The sequence below is a fragment of the Ixodes scapularis genome, unplaced genomic scaffold (assembly GCF_016920785.2).
Source record: "Ixodes scapularis isolate PalLabHiFi unplaced genomic scaffold, ASM1692078v2 PGA_scaffold9__187_contigs__length_104089568, whole genome shotgun sequence".
Classification (NCBI taxonomy): domain Eukaryota; kingdom Metazoa; phylum Arthropoda; class Arachnida; order Ixodida; family Ixodidae; genus Ixodes; species Ixodes scapularis.
In genome coordinates, this window is record NW_024609884.1 from 96,031,488 (window position 1) to 96,051,720 (window position 20,233).

Here is a 20,233-nt window from a genome sequence, read left to right on the forward strand (position 1 = left end):
GGAAAAAAAAACGCTTCCGAGTTTCAGATATCCCTTTCAAATATCTAATGTTCGGCATTTGCGACCAAGGAAATGGGCATTTCATTTAAAATGCTCACCATCCGGCAAACCGAAACCGCTTCTTTAAAGTCGCAATTGTTTTTATGTAAAGGAAGGGTAATGTAGCTTGTACCGTCCAATACATTGAAGCATCATGTTGCTAACGATCGTGCCGCAGCGTAATTGATGCCGCGGTACGACCGCTGGCAGGTCGTAGCTGTATGAGAAATCCTACGTGCACTCCACCAAAGCGGCACCGAAGATTCATATTTTCGCGCGTGCAGCCGCGCATGCGCACACCTTCCGGATAAGGCGCCGGACGTGACACCTGTCGCGATCAATACCACGCGCTTCAGGCGAGCCCCTTCGGTCCCAACATTACCCAAGTATTCTAGTACACTGTAGTCTTTCTGCATACTCCGCCGCTTGCGGCAGCGAGAATGCATGGGAAAATGGCGGACCTTTTCCTCTAGAGTTAGTATGTATGATCTCTATGATGCGGCCGCGTCGCGGCGGATGGATGGATGGATGAATCCGGCTGAGCCCTTGGGATCAGGCGGTAGCTTACGCCATGCTAGCCATTTTGTTTTACCATTTAAGCTTAGAATCAGGCACGAACCACGATTTTGTTTTCGGGGGGGGGGGGGGGGGGGGGGGGGGTGGCGGGGCGCCCATGACAAAATGCTGTATGAGGGGGAGGGGGAGAGGAGGCCCCAGCAAAATGGAAGATTTCGGGGGGGGGGGGGGGGGGGGGGATAACGCAACAGAGATAACGCTTCAATATACTAAGATGTAAGCGTTCAGTCACAAAGTACAAGCAAGTGCGTAAAGATAACTACATCCTTATTTTTTTTTTTCATCAAATCTACACGTGGCTATATTCGGATAGTGACTCGCGAGAAAGAAGGTATTCTCAAGTTTGTGCAAGGCCAACTGACACTCAAAATGACGGAACAGGCAATTTGGAAAGTGCAAGGAACAGCTAGATTATACTCGTTCAATGATATATTATTCACAAAGAACTGAAAAGTAACGACAAAAGTAACGTCGTTACTTTCATCGTTACCTCAGAAAAAGTAATAGAACTACAGTCACAAGTTACATTCTTAAAAAGTAACTCGTTACAGTTTCAAGTTACCGCAAAAGTAACGAAGTTACAGTAACGCGTTACTAGTAACGCGTTACTATTCAAGACTGCTCCTCTGACTTCCCTCCTTGATGCGCGTCTGCTAGTTAGACAAAAACAATGTACCGCTCGAGTTATTTCGTCTGCCCTCTCTGAAAGGAGAAGTCGAGCTTGCTCGTAAAGACCAAACGATCTTACGCCAAAAATGTGCGTAAGACAAAACTTAAGAACAAATTCGTATTCACGAAACGAAATTTGCGTAAGTTTTGCGCAGGTTACGACAAAATCCTACGACAGCTCCGAAGCTGTCTTACGCACTTCTTACGATCAAAGCAGCATGGCCGACAGCGTTGCTCGGTTGGTCGCGACAACCAACGGACGTTTATTTTTCTACGTGCGCTTCTCACGCGTCCCGACTTCAAGCAGTAAGAAAAAAGTAAAAAGTACTTGAAACAAACCACGACGAACGACAAGAACGCTGGATCCACAAACACCCGGGAAAAGCTCCAACGGCCTCGATTACACGGACCCCGACCGAGCGAGCACGGCATGATAGGCCTATCGGGCACTCCGACTCGGCGCAGCGGTGCTCTGACGGTCCTTGGCCAAGACCGTCTGCCCACGACCGGCTGGCGTGCTGAATGGAATATGCCCGCGCGTCCCTTGTGAACCCTTCCCGTATTATAGTTTGATCGCTGACCTCAATTTTAGATTAAGAGGTCAATCTCTTACTCTTGTCATCTTTTCCGAGGCAGCGGTGACGAACGCTGTCGTCGAAAAGGGGCTCTCATCGATTCTATCCCTGTTTTGTGTGATTTCGAGCTCAAATAAACGCCGTATGGATTACCTTCGCAACACGGTATGTACACTTTGTTATTAAATAAATAAACAAATAAAAAAATAAAAGTATTGCATTTTTATTCTGACACGATTGCACCTCACTGTCGATCGCTATAACAGTTCGTGGTTCGCAATGCCGGTCCAACCTTTCTTTGCCGGGTGTCACGTAAGCATCGAGTTGCAATCGTAAAGGATCGGTCCCGAAGCGCTTATCAATTCGCGGTCCAACAGCACGAATCCAGCACTTCGATCAAACGCGTGCGTCCGCTCCGAGTGTGAACAGGTATTACGTGGCTCTTGCTGACACTAATAGTTCAAACTTTTCTTCTTTTTTTTTAACGTCGGCTCGCTCCTGCATCTCCGAGGCCGGAAGAACGCCGCGGCAATTTGTTTCCATCTACGTCGCTTTGCAAACGACTGCGGGCCGTCTTTTACCAACGATGACAGTTGTGTTGACTTCGTAGCGATCGAGTTCGTAGCAGTCAATGGGGGCGGTTAGGCATCCCGGCCTCGGCATTCGGGAGTGTTTAAATCGTGTTAGCGTCGATATATCACTGCACGGACACGAACCCCAGACAAGCGGTGGCAGAAAGACCGCCTGTGTTTGTTACTTATAATCCACGTGCTCCGAACGGCTCCGAACAAATGCCCAGCTCTCCGATTGGTTGTTCGTGTTGCCGACGGCTTCGTCGCCATAGCAACAGCGCCGGTAAGTTTTATTTTTCCGTACGACAACGTCGCTTTCCTCCTCTCACTTAAGAACGCGCTCGTGAATACCGATTTCTCCTCTTCTTAAAGGACACATGCAAAGGAAAAAAACATTTTTTTTAGACAGCTTAGATGGAAAAAGGATGTCATAAAACGATTTTACAACGAAGAAACAAAATTTTTAGAGCTATATTTACGGCGCTATACGAATTTGTAGTTGGCGCTCGCGGGAGCCGCTGCTGGTCACGTGGCAGGCCCGCGCGCCGCCGCGCTGCGTTGCCGCCGCACGCTGAGCGTTGTGCGAACGCCGCTTCAACGCGTTTCTCCAAGCCGCCGTCGCCGCCGCCGCACAAGTTCGTCTGCTTCGGGGCGCCGCCGCCGTCGTCTGACCGGCGCACAGGTCTATCACGTCTGCTTGCGCTTTTTCAGGAGTTTCCTTTGGGCTCTAAAAGTTACTTATTCGTCTTGGTTTTTTGTTATACTTCAAACAAAGATGAATAAGTTACTTTTAGAGGCCATAGGAAGCTTCCGAAAGAGCGCAAGCACCACGTGATAAATAAAGACCAGTCACGTGATAAATACAGACCACTTTTCCGCGGTGCCCGCGGGCGCCAACTACAAATTCGTTTTGCGCCGTAAATATAGCTCTAAAAATTTTTTTTCTTCGTTGTAAAATCGTTTTATGGCGTCCTTTTTCCATCTAAGTCGTTTAAAAAAAATGTTTTTTTCCTTTGCATGTGTCCTTTAAGGGGTGTCCAAACAGGACACTACAAAACGCAGGGCTCCGACAAATTGGAGTCGAGGCGTTAAGTTGTCAAGTGCCTTGGATCCAGAAATGGAAACCAGTGGTTTCTGGTCAGTTTCGAGTTGGAAACTTGTCCCGACCTGAAAGTCTCAAAATTTTCCACATGCCCAAACCAGGGCGAGGCCTTTCTTTTCAATTTGTGTGTAGCGGCGCTCGGTGTCAGTGATGACTCTCGATGCATAAGCAACAACCTTGAAGTATCCTTGAAGCGGGCGCGTCCGCTTCAATTTTCACGATTTGTCGGAGTCGTGCGTTTTGTAGTGTCCTGTTTGGACACCCCTTAACGATGTTCTTAACTTACGAACTTCTTAGCTAAGAAGCTCTTCGTGAATCTGCACTTCCGAAAGTCGCAGGAAAGGTAAGACAGACGCAGACGATGTTGCGAGCAGACGACGTTGCAAAGGAGCAGACGACGCTGAGATAGGGGGTCGCGATCAGCCAATCAGGGCTCGGCGTTCTGACGTCACCGCTACTTCGTTTCTCATGCGCAGAAGACGAAAATGAGCCCACTTGCGCCATGCTGAAAGCGCCGATGCCGTGTTCGCGCTAACAGTGTCCGACAGTGCACATAAATACACGTACGAAGCGGTTTAAGCACCGTTTTTCACGCCACGAATTCGAAATAAAAACGCAGTAACTGACCAATTATTTCGTCTGCGTAACTGAGAAATGTTCGAATGTACCCAGTACCATAGCCTCCTCTGCTCGACCACGCCCTCTTTCCCCGTATTGTTTTCTTTAACAGTCCGAAATACCTGCAAGGGGAAGAAGGAAGCTGAAGCACCCCCCCCCCCCCCCCCCCTCCCCCTTCGCTACCCTCTTTCCCCCGTTTTTCCTCTTTCGACGCCACTTGTATGGTAGAACGCTCCTCGACCTCGAGTTGTGTCGGCTTTTGTGCTTTTTGCGAGGCGATTCCTCCGTCCCAGAAAATAAACCCCCAGGACAATTATAAACTTCACCGGATCGGATTACTACCAGCGTGCAAGGGGTGGCGAGCTAGTTTGCCAAGTCGCATCAAGGTTTTTCTGAGCCTCAACCTCCTGCTCGCCCCTGGCCGTTTCGAACTGGTTGAGTCTCGTAAAACAGTGGGTTCGTGCAATCACTACTGCGTGATGCAGGTTGAAGACCCCCCCCCCCGGGCTGGCGGTCACAATTCTGCACTGGCAAATATTCTAGCACGTCCGGGACACTCGTCGTCTCATTTAATTGCCTGACCAACTTCGCAGAATCTAGATATCACACCCTAAGTTTTCTAAACTTGATTTTGTGAAAACCAGTGAGTCGTGAAAACGTTATTTGATACTGAAACTGTGGAAAAACTTGAAAATCGGACTTCGAACTTTGAAAACTTGGATTAGAGAAAAAATCAAAATCTTCGAAGTTTTTTTTTTTTTTTTTTTTTTTTTTTTTTTTTTTTTTTTTTTTTGAATTTAACGTTAAAAGAGAATCGAAACTTTCGAACTTTATGCAAAAAGAAATTCGAAATCTTCGAATTGTTCGAACTTCATGTCTATAAAAATTCGAAACGTTCGAAGTTTTCGAATTTTTTTTTACAAAGAATTTCGAAATCTTCGAATTTATCGAACCTGAAGTAAAAAAATATTCGAATATTCGAATTCGAAATTTTAGAAACCGTGAAAGCTTCGAAATTTTCGAATTCGAAACACCGCTGTGGTCAAAAGTTGCGAATTTTTCGAAATCGAACCTCGGTCGGTACGAAAATATCGAAATTTTTCGAATCGAACCTCAGTTCGCTTCGCAAATATCGAAACCTTTCGAAATCGAACCTAGGGTGGTTCGCGACATCCCTAATTCTAAACACCAACTCATGTTTATAAACAAACCGGAGCGCCCCTAGCGGACGCCACCGGTGCCGCGCATGCGCGATGGGGGTGTGGGCAAGAAGCTCGCCGTCGCCCATAAACAAACCATTGAAATGCGATGTTGTCGGCGTCGGTGCGAGTCCCCCTGCCCTTTTTCGCGTTCGCATTGTTGATTCCACGTCTTCCTGGCAAGGTCTGACTACTTCAGCGGCGTCAGCGAAATTACCGAGGCTCGTTACACCGCAAAACTTCGCGTGAATAATGTGACATGCGGCGACTCATACCGCGTGGACGCCGCAGAATGTACGCTAAAGCCTGAGTCGCATGATGAGATTTCGCTCACAATTCTCAGTCCGGACGTCGGTCGGGCTGCAAAAGCGTGAACCGTAGCTGAGATGGTCGACGTCGATGCTGAAAATCTCAAGCGGAATCGGACCAAGTGAATCAGGCATAACAAGTCGGTGATGGCCACTGGTAACAATTATCAATGCATCCTTGTATCTACTGTTTACATCCAGCCTGGTACCAACCTTCAAACTTGAGTCTTTTGAGGCCTGCACTTACTTCTTGTCACAAGTACCGGACCCACGTTTGGTCAACGGGCCGGTGTCGTCTAAAAGAGCAGACGACAAGCAGAAATGTTTGAAAGAGCAGACGGCAGTTTAAACAGTCAAGCGGCCGTTTGAACTTGAAGACGCACTGAGCGTAGTCCGCAGGTGGTCCGTACAACCTCGCGGTTTTCCGCCGTTCACGTTTTGAACAAAACAAATACATTTGATGACCAGAAGTATCCGTGAATTCAATCCAAAGTGCTTCCCGCCCAAGCAATCGTGGTCGGCGGCGTCTGGTTTTCCCTTTTCACGGCACATATCCACCATCTCGGACGAACCGAGCACATGAAAACTGGCCTTCAAACCTTTCTCGACTCTTTTAGTACAGCCCCAGTCGCGGCGTTTTGACGAGAAGGCAGGTTTTTGTCAGGTTCCTTTCAAAACAACACGTCTCGCATGGGGACTTCTGCCCACAGCTCCAGACCGGAAGTGCGACTGACGCGCCACCACCGCGCCATGACGTAACAGAGATGAGTTCGTGTAGACGCGCGCGACGCGTCCTGTGTAGAATTTTCGAGAGGCGTTCACTCGCGCCACCACTGCCACCGCCACAACCTCTACCAGCGCTACGAGCGCCTCATTTTTATGGTTATCGATTTTAGCTGCCGGCCTTGTTTGCGTTGCATCCACTCAATATGGTGGAGGATGGGCGGCATGTGAATGCAAGCGCAGAGTTTATTCACCGTATCAATGCCAAAAACTGCAAAGTTGTCGCATGCTTCGTCGTGACCGGGTTCATTGTCTACCACGGCATCATACACTTGACGTACGGTACGGAGTGTCCCTCACGTTTGCTTGTGTTCTTTTGTGTTTTTTTTTTCCTCTCGTTTCCGAATTTTTTGGGCGCTGCTACCATGTCTGTGGTTTTCTCATTCGTTTCTTTTAGTCACCGACCACCGGTGACTGCTGCCGAAAAGGTAGCGCCAGTTGTGTGCCGTTTGTGGTGCCGAGACGCGTGCATTTACGTAGAAAAGGGCGCGCTCCTCGCGCATTTACGATCACGCTATGGCGCACTGCTGCTTTCGTCTCGCGTAAAGAAAACTTTGGATGTTTGTGGCAGAAACGGAGGTACTTAAGAGGCAGCGCCTCAGCTTTTTTTTTTTTTCCTTCGGTGCAGTGATTGTGGTGGGAACATGTTAATGGCAGATGGTGCTGTTTTTGTATTATGCTGTCCAGCAACTGTGATTCGGAGATTCAACTCGGCCGTCTCTTCATAGTGAACCCCTTTTCTTTCCTAGGCATTGACACCTGCAAGTGGCTCCTGAGTGATGGAAGGTTTCAAGGGTATCATGTGTGGCAGCCCTATGGGTGCATGTTGCACACCTACAGCAATGCGTAAGCACCAAGTTCTCGTTCTATGTTGTTTTCAAGTTCGTTTGGTGCGTTTAGTTGTCTTACCTGCAAGTTGACAGATACCAGGCAGCTTCTGCATTATGTGGTTATTGCTGTGTGGTTAGGATGCTGGAAGGCATGTTTTGAATCGACCAGTGGCGATGCCATCAATTTTGTTCAGGGCGGTCTGGACTTGCGAACAGTTCAAGTGCCTCATTGCGGAGTAATCAAACTCAGACTTGCCACCTCGAATCCCGGCAGTCAAATAAAATGTTCCACCAAGCAAGCTTGTTTGTATATCAGTGAACTTCAATGTATTTTCTGAAACTGAATGTACCAAACTTTTAATGGTTTAAATTTTTTAACAACTCTGCACATGTTTTGCTGGTAGTAACATTGGCATATGTTCCTCATGTCAACTTTTTTTTTAATAAAAAAAGGCTCCGCACTCTGGCCTTTTTTTAGCTTGCCCTTCCCCGCACACCAACCCATACTGACTGTATTCTACGAGGAGGAGATTGTATGATGCACATTAATTCAAAAGACTTTTCGTTAGCCGACACCTGCTCTCGTCTCACATCTAGCTAACATTATTAAGGTAGCAATTTGGGCCAGTTGGTTCATGATCACCTAAAGAAGCGCAAAAAATACAAGGACAAGGAAGTAGACAGACAAGAGCGCTTGTCTGTCTACTTCCTTGTCCTTGTATTTTTTGCGCTCCTTTAGGAGCTAACATTACTTTTGTTTCACATTGAAAAATTGGAGAGTGTATATTTTGGCCCCCTAAACCTTACCTCTGGGTTTTCCACTGGAATTGTTTATGTTTACCATATTTTTGTGAATACAAACAGTTGCCTAGAACTGTTTGCTTCACTTATGCTATTTTATGCCAGTGGATGATATGTTTTGCTGCCTCATTGGACCTGTCATCAATGCAACCAAGCTTGAAAGCTAGAACTTTCACACCCCCCCAACCCAATGCTATGTTTCCTGCACCACCCTAGCAAGGTGTGAACTGTAAAGGGACACTAATAAGGTATTTTTTTCGCTCAAAGTCTGGCTTTCTGTTTTATTTACTGAAACCGTGGGTTGAGTATCTGTTATCCGGCGTTCAGGTGTACTCGTGCTCCTTTCTGTGACCTCATGCTAGTGGGGACATGGTACATGAAATATCTTCAAGTTTGTAGGCGACCTAGGGCACATATCATTAATGAAAAAAATAGAGTTTAAAAATATTAATTTATAACGGCATGTAGCGACCTTTTATGAATTAGTGAAGATTCACTTGCCTTAAAGAGACATTGACAGGGTATTTATGCTCACCAATGCTTTTATTTGTACATGACATATTAGAGCCCAACCACCCAGAACACAATTTGCGACTCAATATTTATTTTCTTTCCGTCAAAAACCAGCGAATAAGAACTGTCCGGTTGGAGTTGCGCTCACTCTCTTCTCGGTATAGACCAGAGGTCTAAACCCATTTGAATGTGGGGGCCAGATAACCAACACTGTAAAGGTCGAGGGCCAACGTAAGACGGGGGGGGGGGGGGGGGTAAAGTGTTTTAAAGTGAAGAGACCTTATGCTCTATGCTTTTCGTAAACTCAGTTTTGCCAATCACATCTTTAGATTTGATTCGTTTATATGACTATTTTTGATCCTGACCTGATGGGATGAAAATAATTAAAATGACACCACCCCGCCAACGTTCTGTCATTTGTAATAAAACAAGAGAGCGAGTAGACTGTCGTCCCCTATGCTGAATTCACTCAGGAATTAAGCAAGCTCAACATGTCTCTAAAAAACAATCGGTAAATTTGACAGTTATTGCTTTCCTGAAGATTTTTATTACAACACTGAACACACACTTGTCTTTCAATTGGTATATTTTTTTAAAGCGAGAATCCCGAGGTCGAAGATTTATCCTTGGCAGTTGCTCCTGCTGAGTGAGAGTCTGCGCGGCTGAGTTGCATCCTTCAACGAAGAGCTCGCGCTAGCAGCCTAATTGTTGTACATTACAAAAAGGTGGGAGGCAACAAATCAAGCAAAACAAAGGGCAAATGAACACAAATAAGAATAAACTATGCGAATACGTTAGAAGAACAGAGCAACAATGAATCGACGAAATGAAATCACTATGGCACTTGCCAATTCTAGGGCTTGAGGCATGGGAACCGGGACTCGTAGCCAGTTGCCAGCGTGCCACGTCCCAGCGAGTCGCGGGCCGGATGCGGCCCGCAGGCTGCGTGTTTGAGAACCGTGGTATAGATGCACACACTGAATAAAGGCCGAGGCTACATCCACGCGCGGGGACGTAACCAAGTCGGGAGAAGATGAGGCTCCATCCGCGCAAAAGGGCACGTGACTTATGAGATAATTTGTTTTTATATACATATGCTTTCTTATAAGTAAATATTGGATATCAAAATAAAGAGGTTATATTTTATGGTTGTGTTGAAGTTAATATATCACGTGACCTTACAAATTCTTAAACAATTTATCAATTTTTACTGCTTTCTAAGACTAAAAGCAAATATTGTGCGTCATAAAAGTAGTATCAATAGGTATCCTTATAGTTATGTTGTTCAGGAGTCACACACGTGTGGGGGGTGTACGTGCCTTCCGTGCATGTGGGCGTGCAGCCATGTGGTGCGGGCTTGGTTGGTTTGTTGCGGCCTCCAAGGCCTTCGCCCATGTGTGCATCGCTGCAGAGGCGAGGTGGTGAGGCTTCGTGGTGTGTGTGGTTGGCTTGGTTCGAGGCGTTTTAGTGTGAGCTTATGTGCATCGAAGGGGACAAGTGCGAGCCCACCGCTCTGTACGTTCTTGACTTGCGCGCACGCTCGCAATCTCACAAAAATTGAGAGAAGGGAAAACATGCATTAGTCCTAGTAATAGCAAACATACTGAGAGCATTCAATCGAGGAAACTGGGTAAAAGATTCCAGAAACAGTTTATTCCATGAGAAATAAAACATTAGCCGATGTACAGAAGCCAGTCGCCCACGAGGTCAGATGAACCCGAAGCCTTTCTTGCGGCAGAACTCCTGGAGAACGCCCACGCAGGAAGTGACATTGCGCGTGGATGGAGCCTTATCTCCTCCCAACTTGGCTACATCCCCGCGCGTGGATATAAGCACTCCCCTGAATAAATCAAAGTCGTGGGTCATCAAAGGCACACACTCAATGTTAGAAATAGAAAAGAAGTATGATGGGGGGGATCGGTGGCCGAGTGGGCTAGCACACACCACCTCACCAGCTACGAGTCTACTTCTGCAACCAACAGTTGTAACGGCAGATATGAAATGTCACATTTTCGTGTAAAATTTAAGAGCCTTATTCTGTGGTTAGAAGTGAAGAGTTTTTAAGTGTGGCCAATATTTTTTCATCTTTGCGGCTGTTGGCTATTGGCATTTGCTTACTGTAGAAAGAGCTGTCAAGTCAGGAAAAGAGATTTGTGAAGTCTGATAGTATGCTTTTGTTGACCTTTCCGGCAGCCATTTTGCCTGGATGAATGCTCGCTACATGCCACTCTACCCCTACTGTCACTACATTTGTCTTCAAATAAGTTGTAGCGGAACATGACTAATTTCCCCCGTCCTGTGTTGAACTAAAACATCTGAGATCAGCTAACACGTTTGAAAAGCCAAAATAATTGCTTCTTTCTTTGACAAGCAAATCTTGTGAGAAGTACTTTGTGCAGCGCATGAATAATGTGCAAAAGGTACTTTTTGCTTGATGTGACAACAACTATAACTGTAAACTTTGGTAAAAAAAAAAAAAAAATTAGGAATCTGCAATACTATGCAGTCCTGCTAAACATACTGTATGTACAATGCTTCTTACCTGTATTGTTTTGTTTTCACAAGCATACCTGATAACAAGTGCAGTCAACCCCGTTTATTACTAACTGTACGAAACTTCCGATACGGATAAAACATTTTGGCGTGCTCGATGTAAGGGTTAATTTGCTGTACCCGAGTTTGTAATCGAGATTGATTGTATTAGGATGATTTGAATAAAAACCTTAAAAATGCAATAGAGTTGCAAACAGTATTACTATACGATTGACTTGGTAGTTGACAGATGTTATCCTTGTGTTTGAAAGAATGACCAATAGGTGGCAGCATGTTGCTGCGACACAGAAGGAAGCAGCGTCAGTGCAAAGATGGCCGCCATTGTCGACATGCATTGCGTTAGAGCAGCGATCTGTGATGCTCTTTTTAAGTAGTGAAGGTGTTAAAGCAGTTATATTTTATCGCAGGATGAAAGTGCTGTACGGTGATCTGCAGCAACTGTATGAGTGGACTAGAGGGTTTAAAAGCGTCGTAACTTCTGTGGAGGATGCCCCCCGACCGGGCCAGGCACACTGTGCAGTGACAAATGAAAAGAGTGCCGCAGCAGAAGCACTTCTGAAGGAAAACAGGCATATTACTGTGGAGGAAATAGCCACTATTTTCAGTGTTGGATAAAGTACATCTAAAAAGTACTTCAAGTAATGTACAATGTAAATGAGAGGTGATGTACCTAGTAAAGCTGCAAGTACACTGGGTGCAATGTACTTGTAAAGTATACTATAAGTCTTTTTCTTTTATTTATTTATTTGAAAATACTTTTAGCCCTCTCTTGAGGGCCATTACTGGGAAAATATCAGTCACTGTAACAACATAAAAAAAAAATGCCAACATAAAACATGGAAGATTCAGCAGATCGACCCTTTTTAAGAACAAGCAATGGCAACGAGGCGGAACCGTAGCATTCTAAACGTATAAAAAATAAACTTATCTTAAACAATCATTACAAAATACAGTTTCAAAACCTGTTGTTTTGAACCATTATTGGTTTAGCAGCTGTGCATCATATCTTAAAACGACACTTACCTAGGCTACACACAAATCATTTTTAAAGAGTTTAACATCTCTGCCACGAATAGCTTCGGCTATAGCGCGCTTCAAATATGGCACAAACGACAATCGTCAAAAACCTCTCGTCCTTCCTCGCTCCTTCGGGAATTTATTCCTTTAAAACGAGGTATGCCAGAACATTGAAATAAATGGCATTGTCTTTCGCAAGGAGTGCGGCACTGCACGTAAAAATTCGAAAGAAAAAAAAACAACTAATGTACCGCACTGCTTGAATCCAAATGAAACCGCCCACTGGTCTTTCGAAGTTCAACGAATTTATGACTTTTCAGAATTTGGAAGTCCGAAAATTTTCGAATTTTCTAGTTAAATAAGTTTGAAAGTTCGAAAATTATTGATTTTCTTTGCATTGGAAGTTCGAAAAGCTTCGAACTTTTTAGTACATGAAGTTTCAAAGTTTGAAAATCATCAAATTTTTTAGTCTATCAAATTCAAAAGTTTGACAAGCATCGAATTTTGTAGCGTAATAAGTTTGAAGGTTAGGAAAAACATTGCATTTCTGAACGTGCGAAGTTCGAAATTTCGAAAAGCCTCGAATGTTTTAGTTTAACAAGTTCGAAAATTCGACTTCCGTAGAATTTCTGATATAGAAAGTTCGAAAATTGGAAAACTTTCAAACCGCTTGATTCGATCATAGAAACTTCAGTTCGAAAGAAGTTTGCGGCATCCCTACTGGGGACATGTCAAGCTGTTTCTAACACTTTTTTTTCCTAGCCTCCACCAACCCTGTATGCTGTTGCTGCTGTTGAAAACATGCTATTATTAAAACGATGAAGAGGTGAAAAGTGAGGTGCGCGAGTGGCTACAGTCACTGCCAAAGAATTCTTATCACAAAATATCTATGCACTTCCGAAGGAGTGGAATATGTGCATTGCACGTCATGAGGACTACGTCGAGAAATGATATACCATGTCTATTATTTTTTATTATTTTTTGTATTTCCTCATTTGCCTCATAATAAATAAGTAAGGTTTTCATTTGAATCATCATTTGAATCACCTTTGTAGTATAAATTCAACTCTGCTGGCAACATGTCTGCTACCTTAAAGGGGTACTCCGCCGTTTTCTTCATAGTCCCCAATTTGCCTAAAAACTTGCTAAAAACAAAAAACAAACATCGCTGAAGTAGTAATCCAAATATTTGGACAAAATAACTTTTTTTCGCGAAGTTACAGAATTTACAATTTCGGTCCTCATCGTGTTTTTCAAAGTGAAAAGCTGTACTGGCAGCATTGAAAAAGTGACGTCATGGGAAGGCAAGGGTTCACTCTTTGGGCTGTAGACTTTGTTCCCAACTGATTCCAAACAGGTTCATGGTGTCAAATGAATGCTTTGGAAGGTCGCTTCAGCTCCCCCGCAGCAGCACGAAACAAATGCTCGGCATAGTTCATTTTTAGACTGCCCACTGAAACCGCTAGCCTGCCATCCCGTGATGTCACAGCAATGAAAAGTGCGGGTATATTCGAATCTTCTTTTTGACGTCATTTTCATTTGCTGATTTCTAAACTATTCTAAATTTTGTGATACTAAATAGCATACCGGAAAGAGTAAAGGATGGCAATTTCGAAAATATAGTTAGAAGTGGGTTGCTAAAAAAATTGCCAGAGTACCCACCTTTAAAGGGACCATGAAAGGATTTTCCAACTTTTTTCAAATGAAGACCCTAATTAATCTTCAATGTTTATGGAACCTAGAGCAGGAATCCGTCTTCATTTTATTGCCTCCAGTTTGCACACAAAAAAAAATAAAAAAGAAAGGTCACATCTGCTTTCCTCTTCCGCTTGACCGGACTCAGCCATCAATATGGGAAATCACATGGCCGTGACATAAAGTATGCCTTTCTACCCAAAACGAAAATTTCCCCAACCAAGCGAGGGAGCCGGGTCGGTCAAGCGTCGCGTTGTGTCGACTTTTCGACTCAAGGACGTCAGAACGACGTCGCCTCGTGAGGTTTTCATGAACGCCAATTGCTTTGTAGAATTCATTGATCCACGATGTTTGTGTGATCAACGCCATGATTATGGATACGTCGGAGCCGAGTGAAGTGCCTTGTTCTGTACGCCCGGATGCCCACATGGCGAAACGAGAACTCTCTGAACGAAGGCTGTAGGAGTTCGGTGCCGGAAGCACCTGGGAAGGAGTGGCGATTAATAAGCACGGAATGGTAGGTTCACATTTCAGCTGCAAACACAAAATGCTAGAAATTAAGTGATATGAGTAATATAAATTACTAATGGAGTTTCTCGTGTAGAAACCTCTCGTGTTCTCGTTAACGCTGGTGCATATGCAACCGGATATTGAACTTTGACGTTTCCGTCGAGAGCATTTATAGACAATTTCATTGTTTGTGAGCACAGCTCGAGTGACACACTGCTCGTATCCAATACGGAAGCTTAATTCAACTGGCGTGCTCGGAAAAAAAATGGGAAAAAAAGACTCCGACACTGTGGATGTTGCGGTTACTTTGCAAGGTGGCGCAAACGGACGCCCATTCCAGAAAGTTTCACCATAACTCCTTTATTAATCCACCCATTCATACACAGCTTCGTTGTGAGCGTTTGAGGGAAAGAGTGTAAGATATAGTCCGCTTTTATTTGCCAAAATATCATGCTAAAAATTTGAATTTAGTCTTCCTAATCTCGCGTGCTAGTTTTCTTTTGATCCCATAAACAATATGCGACCAGTAAAATCTGTCTAAAATCGTTTTATGGTCCCTTTAAGATTATGGTAGACTCTTGTTAGTTACACCCCAATAATTCATTGTCGTGGCTAATTCAAAGTTATCTGAATAGTTTATTGACTGGCTATCGTGTCAATGCTTTTGTAATCGCTCGTATATCTTCTCAAAGTTCAGCAGAGCTCTGAAAGCTATGAGAGCCGTCCCCGGTATCTACCCAGTCAAACCACCTTGGTGGCGCTACGAATGAGACACTTGCCAGAAATACTGTTCTAGAAGAATCCAGGCAGTTTATATTGCTCCTTTCATGGTTGCCAGATCCATAATTGTCGAGCCTCATTATTGATTCTGGAGTGTTAAGCTAGAAGCCAACTCTGGAAAGGTATTTCTGGCTCTGTGACAGGATTTGAATGTAGCATATATACATGCGGTTTGTTTCTTTGCATGCTTATGTTGGTGATTCCTTGTGCAGGCTGTTTTTTAAATATGTTGTTGCCTAGTTTTCGGATAATTGAGACAGAATTGACCACTCCTTCATACTTGAATCAATGAGTGTCTACTGTAATAGGGTAAAGCTAACTGCACTGGCATAAAATGGAAACATTATGACCCCTTGTATGGCATGTGCAAGCGCATCAAACCTTGTGCTTGTTTTTTGATTGAAGAGCCTGCGCTCTCTACTGTTATTTCGCCCTGTCGGTTCTCCAGAACCAACATTTTCAGCTCATTTGGATTGAAGGAACTGACAGATGCATCAGTAATGCCTGCAAGAAACAGTGCATTGCAGGCTTCCCTGCTTGTGTATGGTTCTTTACACTTGGGGCAAGAAGGCACACTTTCCAGGTGGCTGTTTGAGGAAATGCGCATCAGATGGGGAATCTGTTGGCTCTTGCAGGGAATCACGGATGTGCATGCGGTACATTGCCTACTGGGGAGGCAAGAACCATATTGTCTTCATGGGGGACTCCCGCATCCGCCAGCTCTACCTGGCCTTTGTGCATCAGGTGCAGCCGTCATCGTCGCTCCCAGAGGAGGACCTCAAGGAGAACATACACCACAACCTCAAGTTTGTGGACAAGGACCTCAAACTCACAGTGGTGAGACTTATGAGGCCAAACCGAATGATCAGTGAGAGGTGGGGATAGATTAAGAATGCAGCAGACGCTCGTTGCCTTCTGTCGAGCTTTGGCAGCATGTGTGCTGAAGTATTATCAAAGGCAGCATGCTTGCACTGGAGGCAGAGCATCTACTGCATTCTTAATCTGTCGTCGACTGTAGGGTCTTTAGGAACTTTAGACGGTTGTCTTGGCTTGGAATCCAGCTGGCAGTTTTCATTCCTGCTTTCCCCCTTTCCCAATGGCTGCAAACAAGCGAGCCAAATCTAAAGGCACTTCATCGAACAGCCCTGAATGCTGCTTTTCTCTCTCTGAGATTCTCCCATCCCCCCAGAGTCTGGACAATAGGTCCATCGACAACAGCAGAAAAGCCCATTCACACACTTGCATTTGTCTACGATGGAACGAGAAAAGACCGGTTTTTAAGCAGACGGCTTACGACCAGATGTGCGGCCAGTCGTAAGCTGTCACAAGAGGCTTAAAAACTGGTCTTGTCTCAGTCGGTCGTAAGCAGACGGCTTACGACCAGATGTGCGGCCAGTCGTAAGCTGTCACAAGAGGCTTAAAAACTGGTCTTGTCTCAGTCGGTCGTAGTCACACACAAGTGTGTGAACAGGACTTAAAGCAGAAGGGAAAGGCTTGCCATTGAAGATTTTTCAGGGAGGCCTGTGAGTATGAAATATACCATAATAAACAAGATGTGCCAGTCTTAAGATAAACAACAAGCGCTAGTGTTTGTGTGTAGATGTAAATAAAGGGCAAAATGAAAATAAATGCGAAGATGAAAATGTGGAACGTTGACGACATTTTTATGTTGTTGGATCGAAGGTCATGCGAGTTGTTTGCATTTGCTGTCTTTCTGATAGCATAAATGTAACTTGGCCGCCAACATGGCTGCCGCATTTGCCGGGATGGAAAAAAGTGTGGACTTTTGTTTTTAAAAGATCAGATCAGAATTATATGATTTAAATCATATTAATCTGATCTTGAATCACTGTAGCCAGGAAATGTGAGTCTTTATTACTAGATGTAGTTTTAAACATGGCAGATTGATTGGTCAACCTGTCCAGTCACTGAAAACGATACAGAAAAAATAAATACTAAATTTAAAGCACAGTCAACTGTCCAATCACTGAAAACAATACAGAAAAAAAATAAATAATGTAAATTTAAAGCACAGTTAACAACCTTTTATTCTTGTTAGCTCCACCATGCTTGAACAAAAGCTTTATTTACTTTTTCTTTTGCGCTATGATTTGCTTGCAATACAGTGAAACCCGTTTAGAACGAACCCAGGTACAGCGAATTATTGTTAATATCGAACTCGTGGAAAATTTAGATAAAAATGCATGTAAAAAGTACTTTTTATAACGAACACCATATTGGGTATATCAAACTTTTCCCCCGGGAAGGCTTCCAAAAACGTGCAAACAATCGCCTTCTAGCCTGTCCCTTCCCCTCCACAAAAAAATCTAGGAAAGAAAGAAATTCTAAAAGCTCAAGCCGCGAACAAAGTTGACAAAGAGAAGCGATTAAGAAGGGGAGAAAGCACCAAAAAAAAAAACTGCACGCACTGAAAGAAAAAAAAAATTCATCCCAAAGCGGTTGCCTACGAAGAGAAGTTATTCGGAAGGGGAGATAAGCTAAAAAAAACTGCAAGCATGCAAAAAATACAACAAAAAAAGACATTCCAGCGCTTTGTTACAAGGTGAAAGGGAAGAGATGAAAAAGAAAAAGAAGCTCTCGCCTTACAGCGAACGCATCGTGGAAGTTCGTTGTATATGGTTTTTTGCTATATCGAACTACTTGCTATATCGAACTGATTGGAGAGTTTCCTGCTGTTCGTTATAAATGGGTTTGACTGTAGCACATTACATAACTGACCAACCAAGTAGAAAGGTAAAAAAAAGAGCTTGACATTCTGATTTAAGAAAAATGCCGCCTTTTGCTAATGTTCATCATAGTATATAAGTATTTCTTACTTGATTATTCTTTATTTGTATACGAAACAAATGCCCACAGAAAGTGTGAAATGATAAAAGAAACAGTAAACAAATTATTTTCAGGATTAGTATTGTGGGAAAAGTTTGATTTAAAGGGGTACGGAAACGAAATTTTAAGGCTGAGTTTATTGCTTAGGCATATACCACGTCGCATCAGCACCTGAGAAATACCAGTCTTTCGTTTGTAAACACAAGAAAAGTAATTCTAAAAGAAAGGAAACAATTTCCCACTTGCTTCTGGGAAGTGGGAGGCCAAAGCTGTGTTGGGGGATTTGTTACTCCTCCCGCAGTGGCACCACCCTCGGCAGTACACCATACTCATATTGATAACCTAGCCGGGAACGAACTTGGCGAGTTGGCCTGTAGATGGCTTGCGCTGACTCGCGTGACGCACGACTGTTTGGTACCGGCGAATTGTTTCTGCGTTTATTCATCACATTTGCGTGCATGCCACGCTGTTGCGCCAAGAGGGCTGCAGCAACAGCATGCTGAACTGCAAGACGCCGACCCACGGGGTTCCGAAGGATGAGAAATTCTGAAGCGTGTGGATGCGTCTATGGGGCACCGGTGAAAACCGATCACCTTGTATGGCAACCGTTTTCGTGATGAGGACTATGAAAAGCGACCCACTGTCCTCGGGAGTCTGGGTCTTCCTATCAAGAATATTCAGTTGCTACCAGGGGTTGTGCCGACCATTTTTTTTCCCCAGAAAAGCAGAAGAGCTCGACAAACCGCACAAAAAGTGAAGGATAAATAGTAAGTGAGCATGTTGTTAATAAAACACCTAACAGCGCATACCCCCAAGCTGGTGAATCATTATTAAATGCGAGGCATTTCTCGATGACCCAGACCTCCTTCACATTTGTCGGATGGACGGTCGGTCTATTGGGTGCTTCGTACGGTTCTAGCCCGAATCGCCTGTCCGTCAGCATGTGCGAGAGTGACTGCTCGTCCTCTCTGACGTCTACCGAGTCCCCTTGGTAGTCGAAATCCTCGTCCTTTCGAGTTCATAGATCATGGCAGAACGCACTGCGAACTACAAGTGCCGGAATGAATGTCACGACGGTCATCATGCAGCTGTGCAGTCCTCCGCCACTCCGAAACGTGAGATTGTAACACGCAAAAGCCTCCGCGTGGCGGCGCTAATAATCGCGCCAGCCTTTGGATGTGATGATGAGCCTGACGTCACGATTGCAACAAAGTTCCCATGACGCATCGCAACCTCTATGGCTGATTTAAAAAAATATAGCTATCCACTCAAAATACGAATGTGCAATTGTCATTTACAGATATCGCAGGTCGTATTTCACCCATTTCGGAAAGGTTTCCATACATTTTGGTTTTCGTTTCTGTACCTCTTTAAATCATCACAGTAAACAGGTGTGATTTAAATCACAATTTAAATCATGATATAAATCACAATTTAAATCATGATATAAATCACAATTTAAATCATGATATAAATCACAATTTAAATCGTCTTGATTTTTATTTTTCACCATGCTTCTGCCCATATGGTATTGCCTTGTATCGGCCAAACATGTACTCTCTAAAGGGATACTACAACGAAATTCCAGCTCTTATTTTTTGGTCTACGTGTTCAAAGTAGTAGTATCACATCGGACACACACAAGAAAAGGAATTTTAAGACAAATGAAAGGACTAGCAAAGAGCACCTGGTGGATGTCACTAAAGCCTCATTTGTAATGCCCGTCTAGGAACCTTGGCAGGTAGTGACGGTAACTGTCTCGCCTAGGACTATACGTGCTTTGAACCTGACGTCATCCCGACAGTTCTACGGCTAGCACAAGAGAAGAAGGGAGGGAAGAACTCCAAACTTAACGGGACTCTCTTTTGTGTGTCCCAGTTGTCGCTATTCTCCCTCAACAAGAATATAGAATATTAACCCGTCACTCAAAATTCACACAAAAGCGGCTTTGCGGTTATAGTCAGTTACAGGTCAAGAAGGTAGCGGCAAATGCCCCTCAAAGGGAATCAGATATCCCTCCGCCACCTCTGCATCCAATAGCATTCCGCCGCTTCCGTGACGTCGCTGCCAACGCGCGAGGAAGGGCTTGCCTTTCTGTACATATTTGCTTTATCTTTCTACTTTTACTTAGCATTGTGGAAGGCACGAGAGGGAGATTAGAGTTCTCCCCCTCGGATGGAAACAAATACGACTTTCGGGGATTAGCTTCCCCCCCGATGGATACAAAGGCTGCTTTCAGGGGCTCG

At 44.3% G+C, this 20,233-nt stretch overlaps 1 protein-coding gene across 1 annotated transcript in view; it reads left to right on the forward strand.

The window, feature by feature from the left end:
• Positions 1-6,469: 6,469 nt before the first annotated feature.
• LOC8035685 (N-acetylneuraminate 9-O-acetyltransferase) overlaps positions 6,470-20,233 on the forward strand; it is a 98,308-nt gene continuing 84,544 nt past the window's right edge. The window contains exons 1-3 of the mRNA XM_029966601.3: positions 6,470-6,723; positions 7,191-7,287; positions 15,776-15,977. Of these exons, the coding sequence (XP_029822461.1) occupies positions 6,588-6,723; positions 7,191-7,287; positions 15,776-15,977 (435 nt within the window). The 5' untranslated portion in view covers positions 6,470-6,587. The remainder of the gene's footprint in view (positions 6,724-7,190; positions 7,288-15,775; positions 15,978-20,233) is intronic.